Genomic DNA, 23,062 nt, shown 5'->3' on the forward strand with positions numbered 1-23,062 from the left:
GACATCACCTCTATGTAATACAATTAATCGCATGTTATGGTGCTATTCCCATCCCAGTTAGGCTGGGAGACACACCACCCCTAATATCTGAGCAGTAATTACCCTGGCAAGAGGAGAGTTTCATTTGTAAATTTACATCTCGCATGTTTGTAATTGATTTACCCCTAAGTGTAAAGCTTTAATTAAAAGGATCTAGCATAACTGGTATTTTTCATTGGGGAAATACTGACTTCTTTGAGAGGAGTGATGATGTTCGAGGGATGGCTGACATCCACTGGAGAAGAAAATAATGTTTATGGACTGCAGAGGAGTCACAGTGAAGAGTCACAGTGGAGAGTTATGGTGCAGGGGAGCAGAAATGGCTCGCCGAAATTTTTTCCCCCGTATGTGGCAGAGTCTGGTTAGCAAATGCTTCTTGTAAAAACCAAAAACTCAAGTGACAGATTTAGTGAGCTGACCCATGAAGGTTTTGTTCCTTTTCTGAATAGTGCTTCTGAAAGTTACATTTAGATAAATTACTGGGCTGTAATTCAGCAAAGAGACTGAAGGCAGTTTAAGATCCAGCACATTCCTTCACCTCTGATAGATGAAGATAATTTTGTCTGTCACAGGGCAGTGAAGAGCCAGACTTGAACAACCAGCTGCTTATCAATAACCAGGGCCAATGAGACTCTGGGTTCAGTGCTGGGCTTTGTGGCGTTAACCCAAATACGGGGTCTCTCACTCCATCTGTCTTTGTGACAGAGTTTGTCTGTGGTGGTATGAGGACGCATTCATGCTGAACAGCTTGTTAGAAATCCAAAGGGATTCAGCCTCGGTCGTGTTTTTGCAAACAAAGCCGGTAATTGCATGGCAAGACTTTCACGCAGCGATGGCCTGGAACTGAGGCTTGTGGGAATGATTCCACATGAAGGTCTTATTCGCACCTGTCCTTGTGTGTGATTCGAGTGCATCCCAACGTGGGTTACGGTTAGCGACTATGGAGAGTAGCCTGAGTGCTAATCACATTGAAATGACACAACAAAACAAAGGTGGGCAGAAAAATGACATCGTGTGTGTCCTCCACACGTCCTGCTGTCTCTTCACAACGTTAGCCTGAGCATTGTTACCATAAAGCTGACATCATCATCAAGGGACAGAAAATTGACACGGTGTGCGTCCTCCACACGTCCTGCTGTCTCTTCACAACGTTAGCCTGAGCATTGTTACCATAAAGCTGACATCATCATCAAGGGACAGAAAATTGACACGTCCTGCTGTCTCTTTACATTAGCCAGTGTTAGCATTGTTAGCACATCGTGGGCCCTATTACCCCTGGTTATATGTAAGTCTAGGTTAGGGTGAGAGTTAGGGTTAGGGTTACACACACATGCACACACACATGCACACACCCCCGCACTTCACACACACCCTCTTTCTCATACGATCATCTGCTCGCCCTCACAAGCACTGTACTGTAGCCAGGCTAATCTAATCTAGCGAGTAAGAATTCATCACCCCGTTCGTCTTAGCTAGAGTAAGCGATTCTGCAGATATTAATTACCCAGGACCCAGATCAATCTTTAAACATATCTGTCTCTCTTAACCGGCTTGTCTCATTCCATTTTTCACGCACCGTTTTTATAAGACAAGGTGATCTCGCCTAAGGAAGCAATGAACACAAATTGAAATATCCCAGCGCCCATCTCGACACCCGCATCTGTGCCGAGCACGGCTCATAAACAAATCATGAGCCAATGATCACAGTGTTTCCATCCCCTTACAGGATGATATGTTCTGTCGCATTTAATGAATATCACCGAGTCAGGAGTTTACACAACACAGATACACAAGATAAAATGAAATAAAATCGCAGAGCCGTTGCAGGCATAAGATTTACCAGCCTTAATCTGCAGGATCAGCGTGTTATTTAAAAATTTTCTCATTTGCTGAATGCCTGCTTTCCTGCACATGAGAGGAACATTTTAAAACGTGATTCATTCAAATGCTGTCATTGTAGCATGTAGCATTAATCAAATCCAGCTCTCAAGGGAATAATAGATGGGCCAATTGACACTTTATGGTTTGCGTTTTAAGGCACCTACCCTCTAACTCAATGTTAACTTTTGATATGCCAACAATGCAAATAATATCTCTGATAAGGCATGCTAATGTCAGTCATGCTAATTCGCTATGCTAATCGCTGTCATGTTAATGCCAGTCATGCTAACTGTAGCAATGGTCATGTCAACCGCGCTAACTGTTGGCATGCTAATGCCGATCAAGCTAACTACAGCCACGTTATTCCAATCACGCTCACTGCAGCCATGCTAATGGTAGCGATGCTCACGATAGGTACTGGATGCCAGGAGCCGGGCAAATGAGGGAAGCAGAGCTTCGCATAGGCTGGGGCATCGCTGTGGATAACAGGGACACACTGCCTCACAGCTGCTGGCTCCACCATGACAGGTGGCAAGGCCACAGGTATAGTGAGAGCCATCTGATCGGCCTTCGGGGGGCGCTCTGGGATTCCCTTACCTGCCTTCGTTATTTGTGCATTTTAACTTTGACTAATATGATGATTTTCTTAATCAGCCCTAAATGTATTAATATGGCTGCCCTCCCCCCGCCACCCCCCTTCCATAACCCTCCCTCAAGATTTTATGTTCCGGCAATTAAGGTGACCTCATTATAACCCAATTATCAAGCAGGCTGATGACAGCCCAGCTTCTAAGTCTTCCTGCGTTTCCCCCCTAAACTAATTAACCTGAGTACTGTTTATCTCAGTCCTGCCCATTGCGGGGGGGTATTACCTTCTTAATATGAGCAGGGGGGAGTTCAGATGAGGTTTTCCGAAAATAGCTCTTTCTGCCAGTTTCTGCATTTCTGTGCATTTGTTCAGATTTAGGTTTGAATATTTGTAATAAGAGTCGGGGAGAAGACTGGAGCCTCGCTGCGGGGGAACTATACGGAACTGGGACACCTGGGGAGAGGGATTCTCAGTGGATGGGGAGGAATCCGGAAAGAGAGGGAGATGAGATGTGAGACAGATAGAGAAGCAACCAGTGAGAGAAAGAGAGAGAGCGAGAGAGTAGAGGGTGGAAACAGAGAGGGAGGGAGAGAGGGAGGGAGAGAATGAGGGGAAGAGAGAGGAAGACAGAGAGAGAGAGAGAGAGAGAGAGGGTTCCTGTGATCAGAAGGTCGCCGGTTTGAATCCCGTCCTCGCCAGAATGATTGCATCTCCACTGGGCCCTTGAGCAAGTCCGTTAATGCTTCAGGGATGCTGGGAAAAATGGCCTGACCCTGTGCTGAGACCCCAGGCTTCTCTCTGAGCTGCATTTACATGCGTGAATGGTTTAAAGGAGAGTAATGTGTGGAAAAGAGGCATATCAGTGTACTTGGAAATGCTATATATGGTATCATTCTTTCTCTGTGGAGACACATGACCATGACTGATGCCCCGCCCCCTTTCATTATACTATCACATCCCTTTATGATTATCATCAGCGATGTTCTCTGCTCTCTTCACCTTATCGACACCTTACACGGCGAAGGTCTTATTTCTTCTCCTCTCTCCGGTCCCTGAGGTTATTATAAGACCACTAATTTTCAGCTTTATTACTATGCCACTGTATTTAATCTTCACCGTGGCCCCCGCGTTGACACCGTGAGATCTTACAACTTAAATTGAGAGAGAGAGAGAGAGAGAGGGACAGACGGGGGGGGGAAAGGGACACCTTAATATACTCTGAAAAGAAATTCATAAAGCCAGGAAATCATTTCAAGGTTCATAATGGCAGAGAGCTAGCAGCTACAATCTCAGTAAGAGCGCCTGTGATCTAAGGGTTTTGAGCCTGGTGTAATCGTAATCTGTACAGTTTAGCAACAGAAGTGTTGTGGTTACCCTGTCGATTAAACTGAAGGGGCTGTGAAAGACAGAGAGAGAAAACATGGTGTAGGAAAGCAAGGGAAAATGCATCACAGCACCAAAAGCAGGTGCAGTCTCAACCTTGTCCAGCAGGGGGCACGACGATTAAGAGAAGCGTCACTTATTGCGCAGATAAACACTCTTTAGAGAGCAGCCTCTGTCCCGACCCTGCCCCTGTGCTATGGTCAAAGAGGAAAACAGCATAGGAGATCAGGATCCACACCCATGATGGGATAGACACAAGCTCAGAATGAGGCAGGGAGGTTATGTTGAACCCTTATGAACTCCGAATGCTGTTCGTGGCCAGTTTCTCTGCAATGAGGGCTGTTGCCAGGCAGGCAGATGACGACATGTGACTCATGTCATGTGACAGAGGAATCTCTATACCCAGTAGCTGGATTGGGCAGAGACCTGACCCCAGACTCCGTCTCCTAATCACGCCCCAAACGCCTCCCCTGCTCAGCTTGCTCTGCCCATCAGCCCTGCGTTGGCCTGTGTGTGCGCAGCTGTTTGAGTGTGTGTGGCCGTTGCCTTGTTTTATTATAAATTATTGAGGAGCCTGCACCTTTAATGGGTCCCAGGCCTACTGAGGCCTTGTTAATGCTACACAGCGCGGCCCGATGGTGCCATACCGCCAGTGCAGCCCAAATTATCCATGTAGCCATCAGTGACCCCTATTAAACCTCCGGAGAGGGCGAGTGTGGCAGCGCACAGGGGGTAAAAAGCATCCTAAAAGCATAGGAATCCCTGCCCCCTTTGCCAGTAAAGCTCAACTTTACCTTTTTGACACACTGCTGAGGCCTCTAGTCTTCACCAGGTCTTTGCCACAGGTGGCCTTTCCCCCTCATTAGACTCGTTAGTGCTGGATAATTAATTTGCCGTTTGTTTGTGCCCTCTGACCACCTCCTCCTGCGTGCCACTGTCACACTCCAGGGTGTTATAAAAAAACCAACATGCCAGTCAGACATCAATGATGGCGGCTCTCTGCTGTGCCGCATGGCGCCCCAACGTCACGGAGCCACATCAGAGCACAGACGAACCAGTAACAGTAATATAGTAGAGTTCATACGGCACCTTCTGAAGGTTATGTCAACAGGAGTATGTAGAGGGGTGGGGCCACAGGGACATCGGTCCCAGCTGAAAGCTGATTGGCCCCTCCTCTGTCACTCACCAATTCAAAACATATCATTGGTTAATGAATGATAAATGAAACTGCCCTTGTCTGTCAACATGCCGCTTAACGAAGGTGGGGGCTCGTTTTCATAAATACTAGCTATTCATTAAACAAAAAAAAAAAGAAACAGACATGGCAGGTTGCTCTTTAATCCCCTGCGGGATGTACAGCATTTTCCGGAAGACTCTAAAGACCAAGAGCAGATGGTGCACCGTTTGCAGCATAGCATGCATTCCCTGACAGGGTACATTTACAGCTACGCCCCCTGCTGTCCCAACAGGGAATCACACATCCCTCTTTAAAGGGCCAGTGCCTTCCGGCTGCACCACAGCCAAGCAGCCTGAACAGGCCTGCAGGGGAAAGGAACGGAATGCACTAAGCATGGGTTCACTAGGGGGCACTGTGGGGTTTTTGGGAGATGAACCTGCCATTGGTTCATTATTAAACAGACATGAGACGGACTGGCTGTGAGAGTTAAATGCTCATCCAATCAGCTCCCGCGAGCCCCTTACAGACCTAAACCCCTAAACTGAGCTTTGCCCACACACAATGTGCATGTAATAGGTTAACATCCTTAGCATTGCGGCTACGTTAGAATTGCATGGGCATGCGGGCTGAGGGTTACTGCGGTTAGCCAGAAGTGGAAATTTCAACCAACCAGTTGAGCATAAAGAGACACAGTCACAGAGAACTCAACTGGTTGGTTGAAATAAAATCCTGGTCTGGATTTTTACTTTCTGGACCTGAAATTTCCACCTCTGCAGTTAGTGCTCCAGCTGGTCACGTGACCAATCCTGTCCTCAGTGCCGTACACTCCCTGTCATATCTTCCTGATGTCTTATTGACCGTTAGTTATAAAGAGGCGCAGTTTTAATTGCTCGTCGTCTTTAAAAAGTCGTTGGGCCCGTTATCGGGTCAGGTGTCCGTGTGACAGCGTGGTAATGAAGAACAGAGCGTATGTGCAATTTCTGAAGCAGCAGAAGCAGTGATCTGCTGTCAAACGCCTTCCAGATAAAGGTTAATAATATTTTAGAATTTTTAAGGCAATCAAAGGCTGAATAATCTCGAACGTGTTGGTAGGACAGTTAGATGTCCTTCAGGGTTTTCAGGGTATTTATTTTCCATGATCCTGCCTTGCATGAAGCCCCCCCCCCCAAATATGTACATCCATTACCAACCACCACCCCCGCCCACCATCCGTCACTGCACAGGGTATCTGGGCTCCCTGAGCTAACTGGGCCAACCTGGCCCTGGCCAGTGAGATCCACAGAGGAAAGTAGGTGAAAGCTTCTCAACAACAACAGCAATATTTGTTTTTTTTTGCAGAGTGCGTTATCACAACATTACATCGTCTCAAAGCGCTTTACAGCATCCCCACTCAAAGGCCCCAGTGAGTAAGCCATAGGCGACAGTGGCAAAGAAAAACTACCAAGAAGGAAGAAACCTTGGGAGGGACCAGACTGAAAGGGGGAGCCCATCCTCCAGGGGGCAGCAGAGGAAGCCCTAACCCTAACCAGAGTGAAAGGGGGATCCCATCCTCCAGGGGGCAGCAGAGAGAAGCCCTAACCCTAACCAGACTCAGAGGGGGAGCCCATCCTCCAGGGGGCAGCAGAGAAGCCCTAACCCTAACCAGACTCAAAGGGGGAGCCCATTCTCCAGGGGGCAGCAGAGGAATCCCTAACCCTAACCAGACTCAAAGGGGGAGCCCATCCTCCAGGGGGCAGCAGAGGAACCCCTAACCCTAACCAGACTCAAAGGGGGAGCCCATCCTCCAGGGGGCAGCAGAGGAACCCCTAACCCTAACCAGACTCAAAGGGGGAGCCCATTCTCCAGGGGGCAGCAGGGAAGCCCTAACCCTAACCAGACCCAAAGGGGGAGCCCATCCTCCAGAGAGCAGCAGAGGAACCCCTAACCCTAACCAGACTCAAAGGGGGAACCCATTCCCCAGGGGGCAGCAGGGAGAGTCAAATTGGAGAGATGGCTAAGTGCCAAGTCACACTGTATAAGATATGAGACACAACCAGTGCCGACTCTCCTTCCAATCGCCAGGCAGCCAGTAGTAAGGCACCTCCCCTTCCTCTTCTGCGACATCTATGTTTCATTCTTTCTTCTTTGTCATCCTTTTCCCTGTTTTTGTATTTTTCTTCATAAGTGGTGTAGTGATGTATTACAAAACTCATGTAGAGAGCCTTGGGCTGACTTTGTTGTCAAAGGCGCTATATAAAAGTAAATTGAAACTGAATTGAAACTGAAAATTCAGCTACCAGGGTTTAACCCTCTGGAGTCTAGGGGTAGGGAACACACTGACTGGGGCATGGTCACACATTTCATTCGATATCATAAACTTATAAATAAATTAATTCTTATATATTTGTTTTGGCATTAAACTCATCTTAATCTTAGTGCACTTTGTAAATATATAAGATTTATGTGAAGTTTGTAATTTGACATCAAAGTATAGACATTGTAAAATGCAGTTTGGAACACTTGCAGATACATTATAAAAGTACATAGTAAGCAATGGTGGCAGTTTGTTTTGATCCCACATATCTGATCACCAAAGTCTTGGCTACATGAAGATGACTAAATGGTGTAGTTGCAACATTCAGTTGGATAAATAAATAAGAAAAACCGAACTCATGTCACTATTACTGGGCTCCTTTCATTGAACATGTAGGAGCTCTCATGTGTATGAATGAGCCATTCACACCTGGCCACACCCCCCCCCCTTTTATGGCACTGATGGGGATGTATCTGGATCGCGTTTCACCATTGCGTTGTTCATCTAATTACCATGCGAATGCGGTTTGAAAATGCGGAAATCCGGCTATTTATTATGCCAATAGCGATCTTCAGGTGAGGGCGGCACTACACGCCCCCGATGCAGGTAAAACAAAGAAAGGTGACATGGTTTACTTTTTTGCCGAATTAACCTAATTTTAAAAACTTTAATACTTCCGACAATGGACTTTTTGAAAAGAAGACAGATTACGGATTTAGTCAGTGTTTTTTTTTTCATGTTTCTACATAAAGATTTCAGCGAGATTGATGTGAAATAGATGCGAAAAATACGCTGCATCGCCGACAATGCACTCGACCACAGGTCACTGCAGGGTTCACAGGGGTCTGTCAGGGGTTCGAATTTCAGATTCTGTGGTGCACATCTACCGAAGGGCTTCACCTCAACCACATTTCACTGGCACAAAAGCAGGAACCCTCTGTCCACCCATCCTCAATACCCATCACCACCTTGTCTCCCAGTGTTCGCTCTCTCTCCCTCTCTCGCTCTCTCTTTGATTGTCTCTCCCTCACTCACTCCGTTCTTGGAGGGGTAGCGTTGTGTTCTCCAGCATCAGCAGTCTTTTATTGATGTGCCACAGCAGCTAACGTGCTTTAGCTGGCACCACCTCACCTTGGTAGTGCAGCAGGAAGGAGCCGGCTTGCTGCCCGTGACCTTTGCCCTGGAAGCGGATGGACACCTGATTGCTTCGGCTCTGCAGCACCAGTCCGGCGGTCAGGATGGACTCATTGGCCAGCAAGGAGGGTCCCGTGGCCCCCAGATCATCCAGAGTCGCAGTGTCCCCAGGCAGCAGGTTAACCTCCAGTACCTGTACAACGACGGCAAAAACAAACAAAAATGACAACTTTTTAAAGTAGGAGATCTTCCTTATGCAACCATTCAGATTTTGCTAAGAATATCCAGACTGAGCTGAAGGTCTCAGAACAATAGAACAGTGCCAGGACAGGATATAGAGCTTTCCAGAAGATGCAGGATGAACTGTAGATCCATTCTGCAGATGGAGGGCCTTTCGGAAGATATAGGACGAGACATGAGTCATTTCTGAAGATAAAGGATTGGGATCTAGCTCCTTTCAGACTAGCTAAGATGTACAGGTTCTCAGAGGAGAACTTTGACTGTCTGATGTTTTTCAGCAATTTAGAGAGCAGTAGTTAATTTTCTTTTTCTCACAACATTCATTTGCGTTGTGGGGGGGGGGGGGGGTTGAGGGGGTGATGCTTTAAGAGGGACTTGTGCTATTTCAGTAATGAAAATGTGCTGTCTGCCTCGCTTCTGTGTGTCTGACTGACGGGGGGACCGTCATTTGCACGTTGATGGGCTGCTCCGCTGTTCAGACGACACGCAGCTGCTGCACCCAGAGGAAAAGTACAGAGAGGAGGCGAATCTCGCTCTGCTGATTTCTGCTGATGCTTTCTGTTGTTTTACTATACTTTCAAGTTGAATTTGAATTGAATTTGAATTGAATTTGAATTGAATTTGAATCGAATTTGAATTGAATTTGAATTGAATTTGAATTGAATTTGAATTTGAATTGAATTTAAATATTATTTGCCATTTCCTCAGTAACAGAATCTCCCTCCATCATGGGCAAGCAAAGTCAGACCCAAGCAGGTAGCCTGCCTTTCTGATGCGGTTTCTCTCTTTCGAATTGGTCACTCATAGTGGCTCCAGCACAGAAAAAAAAAAATCAGACATTTCTAAAGATTCACAAAGCCTTCGAAAACTACGGCTGAAGATCACAGGTGGCGCATTTATACAAACGAATGAGTCGAAAGACTCACAGTTTGCTCGAAGTCTCCCCCACGTCGACATCGAAAATGCCTGAGAATCGCTCTGCGATAACGGGAACGTGTTTTCTCTGTGACCCCTCGATGCACATATTTGGCTGAGGTAATAAGCGTGTTTACCGTTTCCCCGGCACACTGCTGTGGCCTGTTATGACTGTGAGCTTGATGGCACATGATGCTACGTGAGGATGCACCTGCCTGCCGCACAATGGGACACTTGAAGACGATTACCGCCTCACGCCAGGCATCTCTCTCCCCAAGCGTGGAGGAAAAACAACAGCCTCTCGCTGCGAGATCCTTCAAGTGGAGATTTAGTGAAGCAGACTGTGTCTCCACCTCCCAGAAGAGTGGGAACGCCACCCCCACCCCCAAAGTCTTCCCTTCGGCATTCATTACTAAACAGCAGCAAATAACTGCTGAATTCAAATGAGAGTCCATGCAGAGGGATAGAAAGAAAGGGAAGAAAAGGGCTAGAGGACCAAGTCTTGAAGGAACCTCTGGAAGTAAAGGAGGAATGTGACTGAGGATGCAGGACATCAGAAGGTGTGGTTAGCGCCATCCGTGGGCCAGCCAACAAGAGGCACCAGCACTGTGTATTAATTATGAGAGATCATGATTCGCAGTCTGTACTGACTGGTCAATCCAATGATGATCTCTTCCTTTATTATGTTTAGGGGCAACTTTAAAGGTTTGGACTTAGGAGGAGTCATAATTAATGCAGAGGAGCCAATATTATCATTATCCAATGATATGTTACGAATTGGTGAGTGACAGGGTGGGGACACTCCAGGGGCCAATCAGCTTACAGCTGAACCATATGCCCCCCATGGCCCCGCCTCTACATGTTGGGGGGAGGGGGGGGGGGTGGAGGAGGGAAATGAAGTTACAGAAAAGGGCTGGAGATAAACAGAGAAAAGTGTGGAGCACAGTAGGTGGGGATAGCAGGAGAATGACACGATACATCTTACTTAGAAGCTGTTCTGAACGAATTGGCATTCAGGGTCTGCATCCCTGATAAAAACACTGCTGTCCTACTCTCTATTCAGCAGGTAAACAGCGAGCAGCGGTCAGGCTGAAACAAGCCCTTTACCATCCTGCTGTCGCAGCAGCAGCCGGGCGAGCCGATCTTAACAGGCAGAGACAGAAGAAAAGCACGAGTGCAAACTGGGCGCTTTAAAGCCATCCTCTGCTGTGTCACATGTTTCTGAAGGTGTCCTCTGCAGTGTCCCCTGTTTACAAAGGTGTCCTCTACAGTGTCCCCTGTTTACAAAGGTGTCCTCTACAGTGTCCCCTGTTTACAAAGGTGTCCTCTGCAGTGTCCCGTGTTTACAAAGGTGTCCTCTACAGTGTCCCCTGTTTACAAAGGTGTCCTCTGCTGTGTCACATGATTCTGAAGGTGTCCTCTACAGTGTCCCCTGTTTACAAAGGTGTCCTCTGCAGTGTCCCGTGTTTACAAAGGTGTCCTCTACAGTGTCCCCTGTTTACAAAGGTGTCCTCTACAGTGTCCCGTGTTTACAAAGGTGTCCTCTACAGTGTCCCCTGTTTACAAAGGTGTCCTCTACTGTGTCCCGTGTTTACAAAGGTGTCCTCTGCAGTGTCCCGTGTTTACAAAGGTGTCCTCTGCAGTGTCCCCTGTTTACAAAGGTGTCCTCTGCAGTGTCCCGTGTTTACAAAGGTGTCCTCTACAGTGTCCCGTGTTTACAAAGGTGTCCTCTACAGTGTCCCCTGTTTACAAAGGTGTCCTCTACAGTGTCCCGTATTTACAAAGGTGTCCTCTACAGTGTCCCCTGTTTACAAAGGTGTCCTCTACAGTGTCCCGTGTTTACAAAGGTGTCCTCTACTGTGTCCCATGTTTTTGAAGGTCTTTACTGCCATGTCCCATTTTCTCTGCCATGTTCTGTGTTTTAAAAGTTGTCCTCTGCTGTTTCCTGTCTTTTTAAAGGTGTCATGTGTTTTTAAAGGTGTCCTGTACCCCATAGGCAGGACAGAGCCACTGCAGGCTCAGAATTACCAAATTGTTCAATTACGGGGCCAATCAGGTGCTTGTGTAAACAGATCAACCGCCAACCTGGGGAAGAAAAGCTGGTCATCGCTGTGCCCGAAGGTAGTGCTGATACAGGGTCAGGCCTATGCGTGTGCATGTTTAGAGATGCCATTTGTCGACTGCCTATGGCACTAGAGGCAGTAAGGAGACACATTCCATTCTTTCCTAAAACAATAATCATGGACAAAGCAAATCCAATTTTTTCCAGAGATCAAGTCAGAACACATTTGACACCTAAAAGGGGGTCTCAGGTAGCTGACAGAGACAGGGAACATCTGCATATGGGCTGTTTCCTGGCTGGGAGCGGAGTCAGAACAGGAAGGAGGCGGAGCCTCATCTATTAGTATTCTATAAGCCTGCTCTGCTCTCATCACACTCCCTGGGAAATTGTTTCTCTTTTTTTTTTAGGAAGAGGCAAGAGGTGGCAGAGGGGAAACTTGACAGTGCCGACACAAGGGCATGATTTCAGCATGCCTCAGTGTACAAACAAGAGAATAGGGGGCCAGGGACTGGGTAATGCATTTCTAAACACCGTCAGGGAGAGGCGGTGCTAAAACAACCAGCTGAACACATTTGTAAATAATCTTGTCTGGATATGTAAATATAGTTTAATGATAATCACAGCGGGTGACGCTCCCCACAGTCACTCTGCCCTTAGCGATAATCACTGGGGGTGACGCTCCCCACAGTCACTCTGCCCTTAGCGATAATCACTGGGGGTGACGCTCCCCACAGTCACTCTGCCCTTAGCGATAATCACAGGGGGTGACGCTCCCCACAGTCACTCTGCCCTTAGCGATAATCACTGGGGGTGACGCTCCCCACAGTCACTCTGCCCTTAGCGATAATCACAGGGGGTGACGCTCCCCACAGTCACTCTGCCCTTAGCGATAATCACTGGGGGTGACGCTCTCCACAGTCACTCTGCCCTTAGCGATAATCACAGGGGGTGACGCTCCCCACAGTCACTCTGCCCTTAGCGATAATCACAGGGGGTCACGCTCCCCACAGTCACTCTGCCCTTAGTGATAATCACTGGGGGTGACGCTCCCCACAGTCACTCTGCCCTTAGTGATAATCACAGGGGGTGACGCTCCCCACAGTCACTCTGCCCTTAGCGATAATCACTGGGGGTGATGCTCCCCACAGTCACTCTGCCCTTAGCGATAATCACAGGGGGTGATGCTCCCCACAGTCACTCTGCCCTTAGCGATAATCACAGGGGGTGACGCTCCCCACAGTCACTCTGCCCTTAGTGATAATTACAGGGGATGACGCTCCCCACAGTCACTCTGCCCTTAGTGATAATCACTGGGGGTGATGCTCCCCACAGTCACTCTGCCCTTAGTGATAATCACTGGGGGTGATGCTCCCCACAGTCACTCTGCCCTTAGTGATAATCACAGGGGGTGACGCTCCCCCACAGTCACTCTGCCCTTAGCGATAATCACTGGGGGTGACGCTCCCCACAGTCACTCTGCCCTTAGTGATAATCACAGCAGGTAATGCTCCCCACAGTCACTCTGCCCATAGTGATAATCACAGCAGGTGATGCTCCCCACAGTCACTCTGCCCTTAGTGATAATCACAGGGGGTGACGATCCCCACAGTCACTCTGCCCTTAGTGATAATCACAGCGGGTGATGCTCCCCACAGTCACTCTGCCCTTAGTGATAATCACAGCAGGTGATGCTCCCCACAGTCACTCTGCCCATATTGATAATCACAGCAGGTGATGCTCCCCACAGTCACTCTGCCCTTAGTGATAATCACAGGGGGTGACGATCCCCACAGTCACTCTGCCCTTAGTGATAATCACAGCGGGTGATGCTCCCCACAGTCACTCTGCCCTTAGTGATAATCACAGCAGGTGATGCTCCCCACAGTCACTCTGCCCATATTGATAATCACAGCAGGTGATGCTCCCCACAGTCACTCTGCCCTTAGTGATAATCACAGGGGGGTGACGATCCCCACAGTCACTCTGCCCTTAGTGATAATCACAGCGGGTGATGCTCCCCACAGCCACTCTGCCCTTAGTGATAATCACAGCGGGTGATGCTCCCCACAGCCACTCTGCCCATAGTGATAATCACAGCAGGTGATGCTCCCCACAGCCACTCTACTTTGTCTCCTTTTCATCCCCATTAAAATGAAAAATTAAAGTGTGCTACCAGGAACTCAGTACAACAAAACGAACAATCCATCTCCCCCAAAGCATGAAATCGAATGTCATGGCAATAACACCCATCATAAACACGCCGTCAGCTGCTTGCTGCTCATTGTCCTAATTTACCAAAAGCCTTTCACCTCAATTACTGCCTTTCGGGGAGCAATGCAAATGAAAAAGTAAGAAATATCATACATGGAGACAGAGAAATCCAAAAATTCCAGGATATTCTCCGCAAAATCCATCCTGTTTCCATCTTGTCAAAAAAAATTCCAGAATTTATGCTTCAGCCAGACACCGTTTGAACGGTCAGTATCTGATTCCCCGAAATCGAGAGATACTAACGTACTAACTTACTATGTTTTCAAAAGCTTGCAAGTCGCACCTTTCCAGCTTACAGGCACAGTCTCACTTAATTCTTTCAAGTTCTGAAATATTAAATAAAAAGTAAAACCATCCATTTAATAACCACATCTCAGATTAAGATTAGAATCAGAATAAAACGTCCCCATCTTGGTTTGATACTAAGAGTGATTGCAGTTTGGATTATGGAGAGTTTCACCTGCCATAGCAGTCTCAGTGTGAAGCTGTAGCTCCCCCCCCCCTGCCCCCCACCAGTCTTTGAAAGCGTCTTGCGTCCACGAGCTGCATATTCGCCATGGTGTTCCAGCGACTCTGCAGGACTGCCCACTGTGTGACACGCAGCACAGCGAGGTCAGAGAGACCGGCAAGGACGAGACGACCGTCAAGAATGTTCTGGAAGGAGAGAAGGGCCTTCGGTCCCACCCCCACGTTATTGTCCACCATCTACCTCTGACACTATAAAAAAACTCAATCTATTTCTTATATATCATAGCATTTGTTTTTTTTTTTTTACAAACCTTGACAGGGGGAGCTGTCCAAGAATTCCAATGTAATTACACTTCAGTAGCTGTGCGCCCAGTAAATAAAGTCTTGAGTCAATTCAGTTCAATTCAAGTCAATTCAATTTAATAATGGCCAGAAGGGTCAATGTGGACAGCAGAGACAGGAAGTGAGGTCACACCACCCTCACCGCAATAGCAGATTAAACAGACCTGAAGGATCCGAAGTCTGAATTTGCTCAGAAGCCCATAGGGGGTTACTTTGACCTCTCCTCCCAGAACCCCTCCAAGTGACAAACAGCATGAGTTGATGGCCCAGCCAGGGACTCACCTGGATCTCGACCCCATAGCCCAGGTAGACCGTCATGGAGTAGGTACAGTCCGAAGCGGAGTCCCTCAGGGCCACCTTGACGAAGCTGTCCGGGGCAGTCAGATTGATGCCACAGGCAACTGCGGATGCAAAGAGGAACTATCAAAGCTTCGGAATGTGAAGCCCCACTCCCAGGGGGGCAGCCCACGGCATAAGCGAACGGAGCAGCTGTCCACAAGGGGGCGCCTCTGTCAGAATGGGAAAGAAGGTGACAAATGACAATGAGGTTAATCAGACTTTGCTTAGGGGTTCAGAAAAGGGCCGGTCCTGCCCGCCCTCTTCGTTCCACCACAAAATTGCTAAGTCAGTTCCACTCCAGACCTGGGGAGGCGCTGTGCTGTCTTCACCTTAATGACAGCCTCTCTCTCTCTCTCTCTCTCTCTCTCTCTCTCTCCACCACCATCAGCGGCGCACTGCTGATATTACCGCTGCATTTTTGCACTGAGCTCTGAAGCGCAAATGCTCGTAAGGATAAATTAGAGTGAAATGAACGCCGCAGCTGGGCGTCCCGGATAAATCACTCATGCACACACTTATGTAATTCTTTGGATTAGTCTGCGAGGTGGAGATTAGTTAAGATCAGTCAGAAAGGGGCCATTTTCTGATGCATTGCAGCTATGCAGCAATTCATGTGAAAGCTGATTGGCCCCTTCCCCTGTCATTCACTGATTCAAAACATATCATTGGCTAATGATAAGGTCAGTCTCTCTGTATAAATTATGGCCCCAGTTATGCCCCCCAACGTAAAAAAAAATCCTACAAGCTCCCTTGCATCCATCTTTACATCAAGGATGAATAGGGGCTCTGTACCTGCAGGATGCTCCGTCATGGGCTGGGGGGTCGTTACAGTGGTGGGTGCTGTGCTTTTCTCAGGGACATCTTGCAGAGACAGTTGTGGTGTTGTGGTCATCACCAGACCGTCACTTTTACCCATCGCGACATCCTCTGGGTCCAGGACAAGCTCCTTTGATGGCGTTGTGAGGATGGGCGGGGCAAGACTAGTCGGCGTGACAACCGTGTCAGGTGACAAAGAAGCATGTGTGACAGGAGTGGTTAAGAAGTCCGTGGTGACTGGAGTCCCTGTGGTGGCCGGGGGGCTCCCTTCGCCCCCCGCCCTGCCCGGAGCGGTACTGACAGGCGCCGTCACCACACCCGCCTGCAGGGATGCGGTCACCATGGTGACAGTGGTGGTCGCCACATCGGAGAAAGCGGGCGCGTCCTCGTGGGGCACCGTCTGGCTTGAGACGGGGCTCCCCACCAAGCCGTCAAGGAAGCTCTGGTCTCCCCGGAAGTCTTTAGTGAGCAGGGCCTGGTGCAGGAGGAGGCCCCGTAGTAGGGGCCTGTGGCTGGGGGGGCCAGCCGGGGAGGTCCCTGGGCCCAGGGAGGATGAGGGGCAGTCCGTCTCCAGCCCTGTGACGCTGCCCTTCTGCCCTGCTGCCTCTGGGGAGGAGCCTGAGGAGGACATGGAGCAGATAGATAGATAGATAGATAGATAGATAGATAGATAGATAGATAGATAGATAGATAGATAGATAGATAGATAGATAGATAGATAGATAGATAGATAGATAGATAGATAGATAGATAGATAGATAGATAGATAGATAGATAGATAGATAGATAGATAGATAGATAGATAGATAGATAGATAGATAGAATAACTTGTTTAGTTATTTCAGTGTGTTTCATCAGAAGTGACTTTTGGGTGACTCTCCACTGTTAGTGACACTTTGTGTCCCCGATCGCTGTCCTTGAGGCCTGGGACACTGTCCCCCCTGCTCTCCGCAGTCAGGCCTGGCTGGGTACATGTGTGTTTTTCAGCACCTGTCTGCTCTGCGACGTGCAAGGCTGCCCATTTTCCCAGGGAATAATGACTCCTCTTTTTAAGAATTGACGTCTTATCATTTTATCTGCGCGCATTTTTCTCCCCTGCAAGGGCCCGGAGTCACAGAAACGTCTGCCACATCCCGTCAGCATCCTGTTATTGCGACTGTCAGGAGACAGAAGCACTCTCCAGGCAGATGGGGTGGTGGAGAAGGACGGAGTCAGCGAGCCACTTCAGCTCAGAAAATGAACAGCTGACGTGAGACATTGAGGGCTATAGTTAGAGAGGAAGCACCACTGCAAAATCAAAGAGGGGGGACAGGAATCCCAAGCTGCACGCTCCAGTGGACGGGCATTAACACAATCCAGCCCCCGTGTCCGGAATCCACCCCCACCGGAGGCTGTCCCAGGTCCAAATCCCCGCCAGCATCTGCTACAGCCTGACACAACACTGAGGATGCGATGCAAGTGCGATTTGGCCCTCATCTTCACACCGGTAAACGCAGCGCCTTTTAAGAATGAGCATGGGTAGACCAATACCATGCAAGAGCAATGATCATGGGACACGCCTCTTAGGGGCTGACCAATCGTGTGCATGGATTTTAGTCACATGTCACGGCGATTTGGCGAGAGGGTTCTAGGCTTTCGCGTTCACAGCACCATCGGTCGAACCGCTTTCTGCTATCTTTCGAGACGGAAAGCTATAAATAATCGAAAGGCAGGTGCTGTGAGCAGTTACATAAAACAGGAAGGGGGTCAGTCGGTTGGCCCGATATAAATTAATCTGGAGACCTTGGCAGAAAGTTGGATGAGTGTGAAATTAAGGGATCCTGGCAGGGCTCGGAGGCTGGAGACCATTTCCGTTCCCGGAGATCACAAGGCTGCTGTACGCAAGGAGACAGGCACCCACTCTGTGCTGAACACCACACCTGCCCCCCCCCAGCCACCCGCGTTCAGGGTGCAACATCATTAGCCAAGCGGTTGCCAGGCGACGGCTGTATTCAATAACATCGTCTTTTTTAAAGTTGTGAGCGGTGTGCGCGTTCGACGCTCCGCGGGTCAGGTCTATGCCTCAAAGGCACGGCTGAACCTTGATTTTCACGCTGGATCACGACTAGGAGTCCCGGCTGACGCAGGTTCGAGTGAGTTAAGGCCGTGCGGCGCACAGCTGGTTTGTGACGAGAGGGAAAACACACCATTGTCACTGCGCATCCAGCTGACGAAAGGGTATTAACACAAAAGGGTTTAACTCAGTCGGTTAAGCTGCTGTGCTGGGAATCAGAAGGTCATGGGTTCAGATCCCAAGGTTAACACAATGATTGCACTGTTGGGTGCTAACCCCCACCCCCCCTAAATGTTCCAAGGGCCATGCTTTCTCAAATGTAACAGCATTTGCTGAATAAGTAAAATATTGAGTGTCTTTGACTTTGACATGTTTCCAAAAAATGAGAGTATGGGGGAGAAGAATGAATCCCTATATACACAAAGTAATTCAAATAAAATGAAAAAATGTCTAGAAGTGCAATTGCGGTCAAAATGACTTGCGTTCCTCACCCTCCCTTTCCAGGCAACCCAGTGCGCCCCTCCTCCTGTGATATATGTACCCCTAGCCCCACCCAGAAAACAAACTGAACAGAATACACGCACTGGCCTTGCCAGTGAACTAACCCTCTTACGAAACAGCGACATTCTATCGCACGTGCTGTAACACGCTAAGCTGCCAGGCTGGTCCCTTTAAGGGCCACGTCCAAGAATGCTGTCTGTTTTCATGTTTCATCGCTTCATCTAATGGGAGCTGAGGGTTATTCCATCATTCTAACAACATTCCAGCCAGTGGTGGGGGGGGCGGGGCCACAGATCCCAGCTGAAAGCTGATTTGTCCCCAGCGTGACCCATCCCCTGTCAATCATTAGTTCCAGACATATCATTGGCTAATGATGAGGTCAGTCGAGCCACGGATTGAATTGTCAGGACTCGCTCAGCCTCGTCCGGCTATGTGTGTCGGCCTCTTAAAGAGGCGAGTCCTCCAGCTTGGGCTAGGTCTCCGGAAGAAGCCAGAAGGCCTGGGGACTGGAGCACTGTGACCCTCTTTGAAGACAAATTCATGTGAAAGCTGGAATCTGCGGAACACAGAGGTACGTGAGTGTCCACTCTGCCGAGAAGCGGCACTTCTGTAGAAGTGACAGGTTGCTGAACTGCCTGGAGGCTGCCTGCAATGGTTGGGGGGGGGGGGGGGGGTAGGACGTGAGGTCATTATTCCCTGGAGGAGATCATTCCCACAAAACAGACCCCGGCACAAGCAAAAAAAAAACGGTGCCACTACACGAATCCCTCCGACCGACCAGATCATCAGAGGACTGCCCCTTTTTAAAACACTGGGTCATGTGACCTGGCAAGTCAGCTGACCTGGCGGCCGATTGGTGCGGCGCTGACATTTAATTAGAGCCGCCACGCCTATTTCATTTGCAAAGGTCACAGACCGCGGTGCCATTTCGGCGACATTGATTGCTCCGCCTAAGAGAATATTCCAGACATTTAATCCACTTTAGCCAGAGGCTAAATGTTCAACGCCTGACACCCCCCCCCCCCTCTTCTCTCCACTGAGCCCGAAAATAGCGTCCCCAGTGGTTTCCGTAAAGCCTTTCAGAGCTAATTCGCCACTGCCATCCAAATTCACCGTCGCGAAAATGCCCCTGAGGCAGTCTCCCGGTGAAGAGGGATTTTGATTTGTCTGACACCTGTGCTGCGATGCTGTCTGTACTGCCAGCTCCCTGCCCATCAGACCATCGCAGACAAGATCCCCCCCCCCCCTCTCCCCAACACCACAAAACATATATCTATGATCCAGTTTAGCTATTCAACCTAAATCATGAATGGGTGATGCTGCATCAGTACTGATGTAATGTACAAAAGCCACCTGAAAGTGGCTTTTGCTTTCAGTGACTTTTACCCCATCCCAAGACCCCCCAGCTGCTCCAGGCTGACGCCCTGACCGACACACCCCCTAACTCCACACCTTAACCCTCCCCTAACCTTCCGTGTCGACACAGGCAGTCCGAAGGTTGCGAAACGCATCTCCTGCAGATGAAACTGCATCCTCATGGAAGCCTGGCTCTGAACGAATGAGGAGAACCTGCACCTCCAGCTATGGAGCGCCAGGCGGTGTGTGATTTCCACCTCGCATTTCCGGTACTTCTTTTGTCCTTCGCCTGATTGGCTCGTCGACTGACAGCCGCGCCAACCTATCAGAACTCTGCTCTCCTGTTTTTCTTTTTTTTTTCCCAGTGTGGAGTGCAGATTCTGGGGTATTACGATGGATTAGAAGCTGACTTTGGCTCCTGCTGTCTTCCTCAGATTCTCTCTCCATCCTCGTCGTAATCCCACCAAATCCCCACCGTGATCTGTCCCGTCCTTCTCTTAACCCCCTTCGCATCACAACCAGAGGGCGATCAGTCCTCCGACCACCCTGCGGAATCCCAGACTAACGGAAAGTACTTCTTTGGTACCTGCGACCACCGGTGAACCAGAATCAATTCGGCAGAGAGAGACGGACAAACTGGCAGAGATGAAAACAGCTCCCCCGGGTCAGAAGATAAGGGATGGGTAGCATGTGCTGCTGGGGTCTGAATCAGGAGCGATGCTATATGGACGGAAAGTTCCAGAAATGAGCCAGCCTTACTGGATATCTTCAAGGAAGACAGCGTAAAGGAACAGCCTGGTTCCACGAAACCCCAAGGTGAAGGATGTGTGGTTTACATCACGCTGAATGGGAGAGGCCCTGATTTTAAAGTCCCCCCCAACGTGTTGGTTCGCCATCCTGAGCTGGTGGACAGCGAATGATCTGATGACATTTTGAGGCTATTAGGAGAGCAGGAAGCCAGGGCAATTAGGCCTGCTCGTTTAATTGGCCGTAATCCACACAATACCCCCCCCCCCACCCCCACATGGGGTGGGGGCTGCAGGCGACCTCGCCAGAGTGAACATGAGCGATTAACGTAATCCAGCAACACTGGTCACACCTCGCCCTTGGTGGAAGTCGCTGGCGGACGGGGAACTTTTTATCGGCATAGTCCGAGCTTTCCAGAAACGTCCCCCCACTGTTTAGTAGGAACGTTTTAGGGGGCGGGGGGGCTAACCAAGGTTTCAGCTCTGTCATGCCAGTGACCTGGAGCTGGATCCAAACTACTTGCTGGGCCTGTATGCAGGTACCCTGTGATCATTGACCAGGAGAAATTTTCACCCGATGTCCCACCAAAGGCTTTTATCCAAAGTGACGTAAAATTGAGAGGGAATCAGGGTCACGGAAGCAATTGGGGGTTAGGGGCCTTGTTCAAAGGCTCATGATGAAACCACTCTGCCAACTCTGGGATTTGAACCGACAACCTTCCGATTCCAGGCACAGCATCCTAACCCGCTGAACTGCACACCAATTAAACCCCCGGCTCACCTTTCTGGCTGCTGGATTTGGACGCCGGGACGTCGGTGTTTATCCCCGTCATGGAAGCTCACTGTACGTTCACTGTACGACGGTAACTCACTCACTTCATGCGTACGATGGTTAGATGGTGGCCTGTTAGATGGATCCTGAGACAGTTGGTCTTCACCACCAGTCCTCGCACCCAAGTCCCTGTCGCTAACCCTCCTGCGGCCCACAGTCCTCTGCTTCTTGGGGCTCTGCAGCCTCGTCAGCCGCGACAGCAAGGGTAAGGGTTAGTTTTGGGGCGGAGCGTGCGCGATGGGTTTGTAGGGGGGGGCCACGGGAGTGTGCAGAACTGATGATGAGGACGATGGAATTTCTGACTGCTAAAATCTCACAGAATCACTGCCCACCCCAGGGCTGACAGTGATAACGTCCTCCATATATCGTTGTTTTAATGTCTCTGCTGCACATTGACCATGTGCTAGACCAACACAAAAAGCACACATTCAGCCACGTTCAGCCTAACAGACGCCATTGCTACCTGCAGGATGCAATACTGACTGCCCCTGACAGCTACCTCATGCACGAAGGCTTTATTACGTAAAATATACAATCCCTGCAGTACCCAGCTACGACCAGAGGTGGCATACCATGCAACTGCTGTCTGACCCTTGCAATGGGACTGAATCACTCTCTATCCCGGCTGGGTGAGATAAGCCCTCAAATGAAAATGTCTTGTCCAGTACCTGAAGGGAAAACTGTTAACACCAGTGCTTTTCTGTGATTAATAATAGTGAGATAGACTGTCAATCCCACAATTCCTTTGTCCGAGGCACCTCAAGCCACTGAGCTGCCTGCAGCTGCCTGTTTACCAGACCCCGTTAAATTGTTGCGACGCATCAACTGGCCTATTTCGCCTCATTATGAAGCTGTTTTTGCACCGAATCACTCCTCACTGGGACCGCAGGGGACGCCCAGCTCATCTCCCAGAATGCCCTGGGGCGGGCGGCCTGCAGATCAGCATAAGCAATTATTAAACATGCGCCGTCGCTACAGCCGGTGATAAGTGAGCTACAACTGCCTGATTTTCGCCCGCAAGCTGAACAGTATTGAAGAGAATCGTGTTACGTTATTAGAGCATTTTCGCTCTAGAGCTGGAACAAATTTGCTTGTCAAGCATGACTACCCATGTAAATACAAGGGGGTAAGAGAGAGAGAGAGAGAAAGAGAGAGAGAGAGTTGGGGAGAATGAGAGGCAGAGAGAGGGAGGGAGAGAATGAAGATTTGAGAGAGAAGAAAAGAAAGAGAGACAGAGAAAGGGAGGGAGAGAATGAGACACAGAGAAGGAAGGAGAGAAAGAATGAGAAGAAGAGAAAGAAAGAAACAGAGGGAGGGAGGAAGGGAGGGAGGGAATGAATGAAAGAGACATAGGGAGGGAGAGAATGAGACAGAGTGAGGGAGACTATGAAAGAGAGAGGGAGGGAGAGAATGAGAGACAGAGAGAGAAAGGGAGAGACAGACAAACAGACCTAGACCAGAAGAGACAGAACGAGAGAAAGAAATAATGAACGGGAGAAAAGGAGAGGGAGAGAGAGACAGAGGTGTGAGGAAGACAGACCTGTCGTTAGTGTCCTGAGAGAGGATCCATTTTTTAGCTTAACCCAGATTTCTTAATTAAACCTGCAGCTGCTCACGTTTGTCTG

General features: G+C 49.2%; 1 protein-coding gene across 1 annotated transcript in view; it reads right to left on the bottom strand.

The window, feature by feature from the left end:
- LOC125721808 (seizure protein 6 homolog) overlaps positions 1-23,062 on the bottom strand; it is a 62,583-nt gene that overhangs the window by 23,768 nt on the left and 15,753 nt on the right. The window contains exons 2-4 of the mRNA XM_048997911.1: positions 15,926-16,567; positions 15,077-15,195; positions 8,494-8,689 (exon numbers count right to left, since the gene is read on the bottom strand). Coding sequence (XP_048853868.1) covers positions 8,494-8,689; positions 15,077-15,195; positions 15,926-16,567 — 957 coding nt within the window. The remainder of the gene's footprint in view (positions 1-8,493; positions 8,690-15,076; positions 15,196-15,925; positions 16,568-23,062) is intronic.

The sequence above is a fragment of the Brienomyrus brachyistius genome, unplaced genomic scaffold (genome assembly GCF_023856365.1).
Source record: "Brienomyrus brachyistius isolate T26 unplaced genomic scaffold, BBRACH_0.4 scaffold35, whole genome shotgun sequence".
NCBI lineage: Eukaryota > Metazoa > Chordata > Actinopteri > Osteoglossiformes > Mormyridae > Brienomyrus > Brienomyrus brachyistius.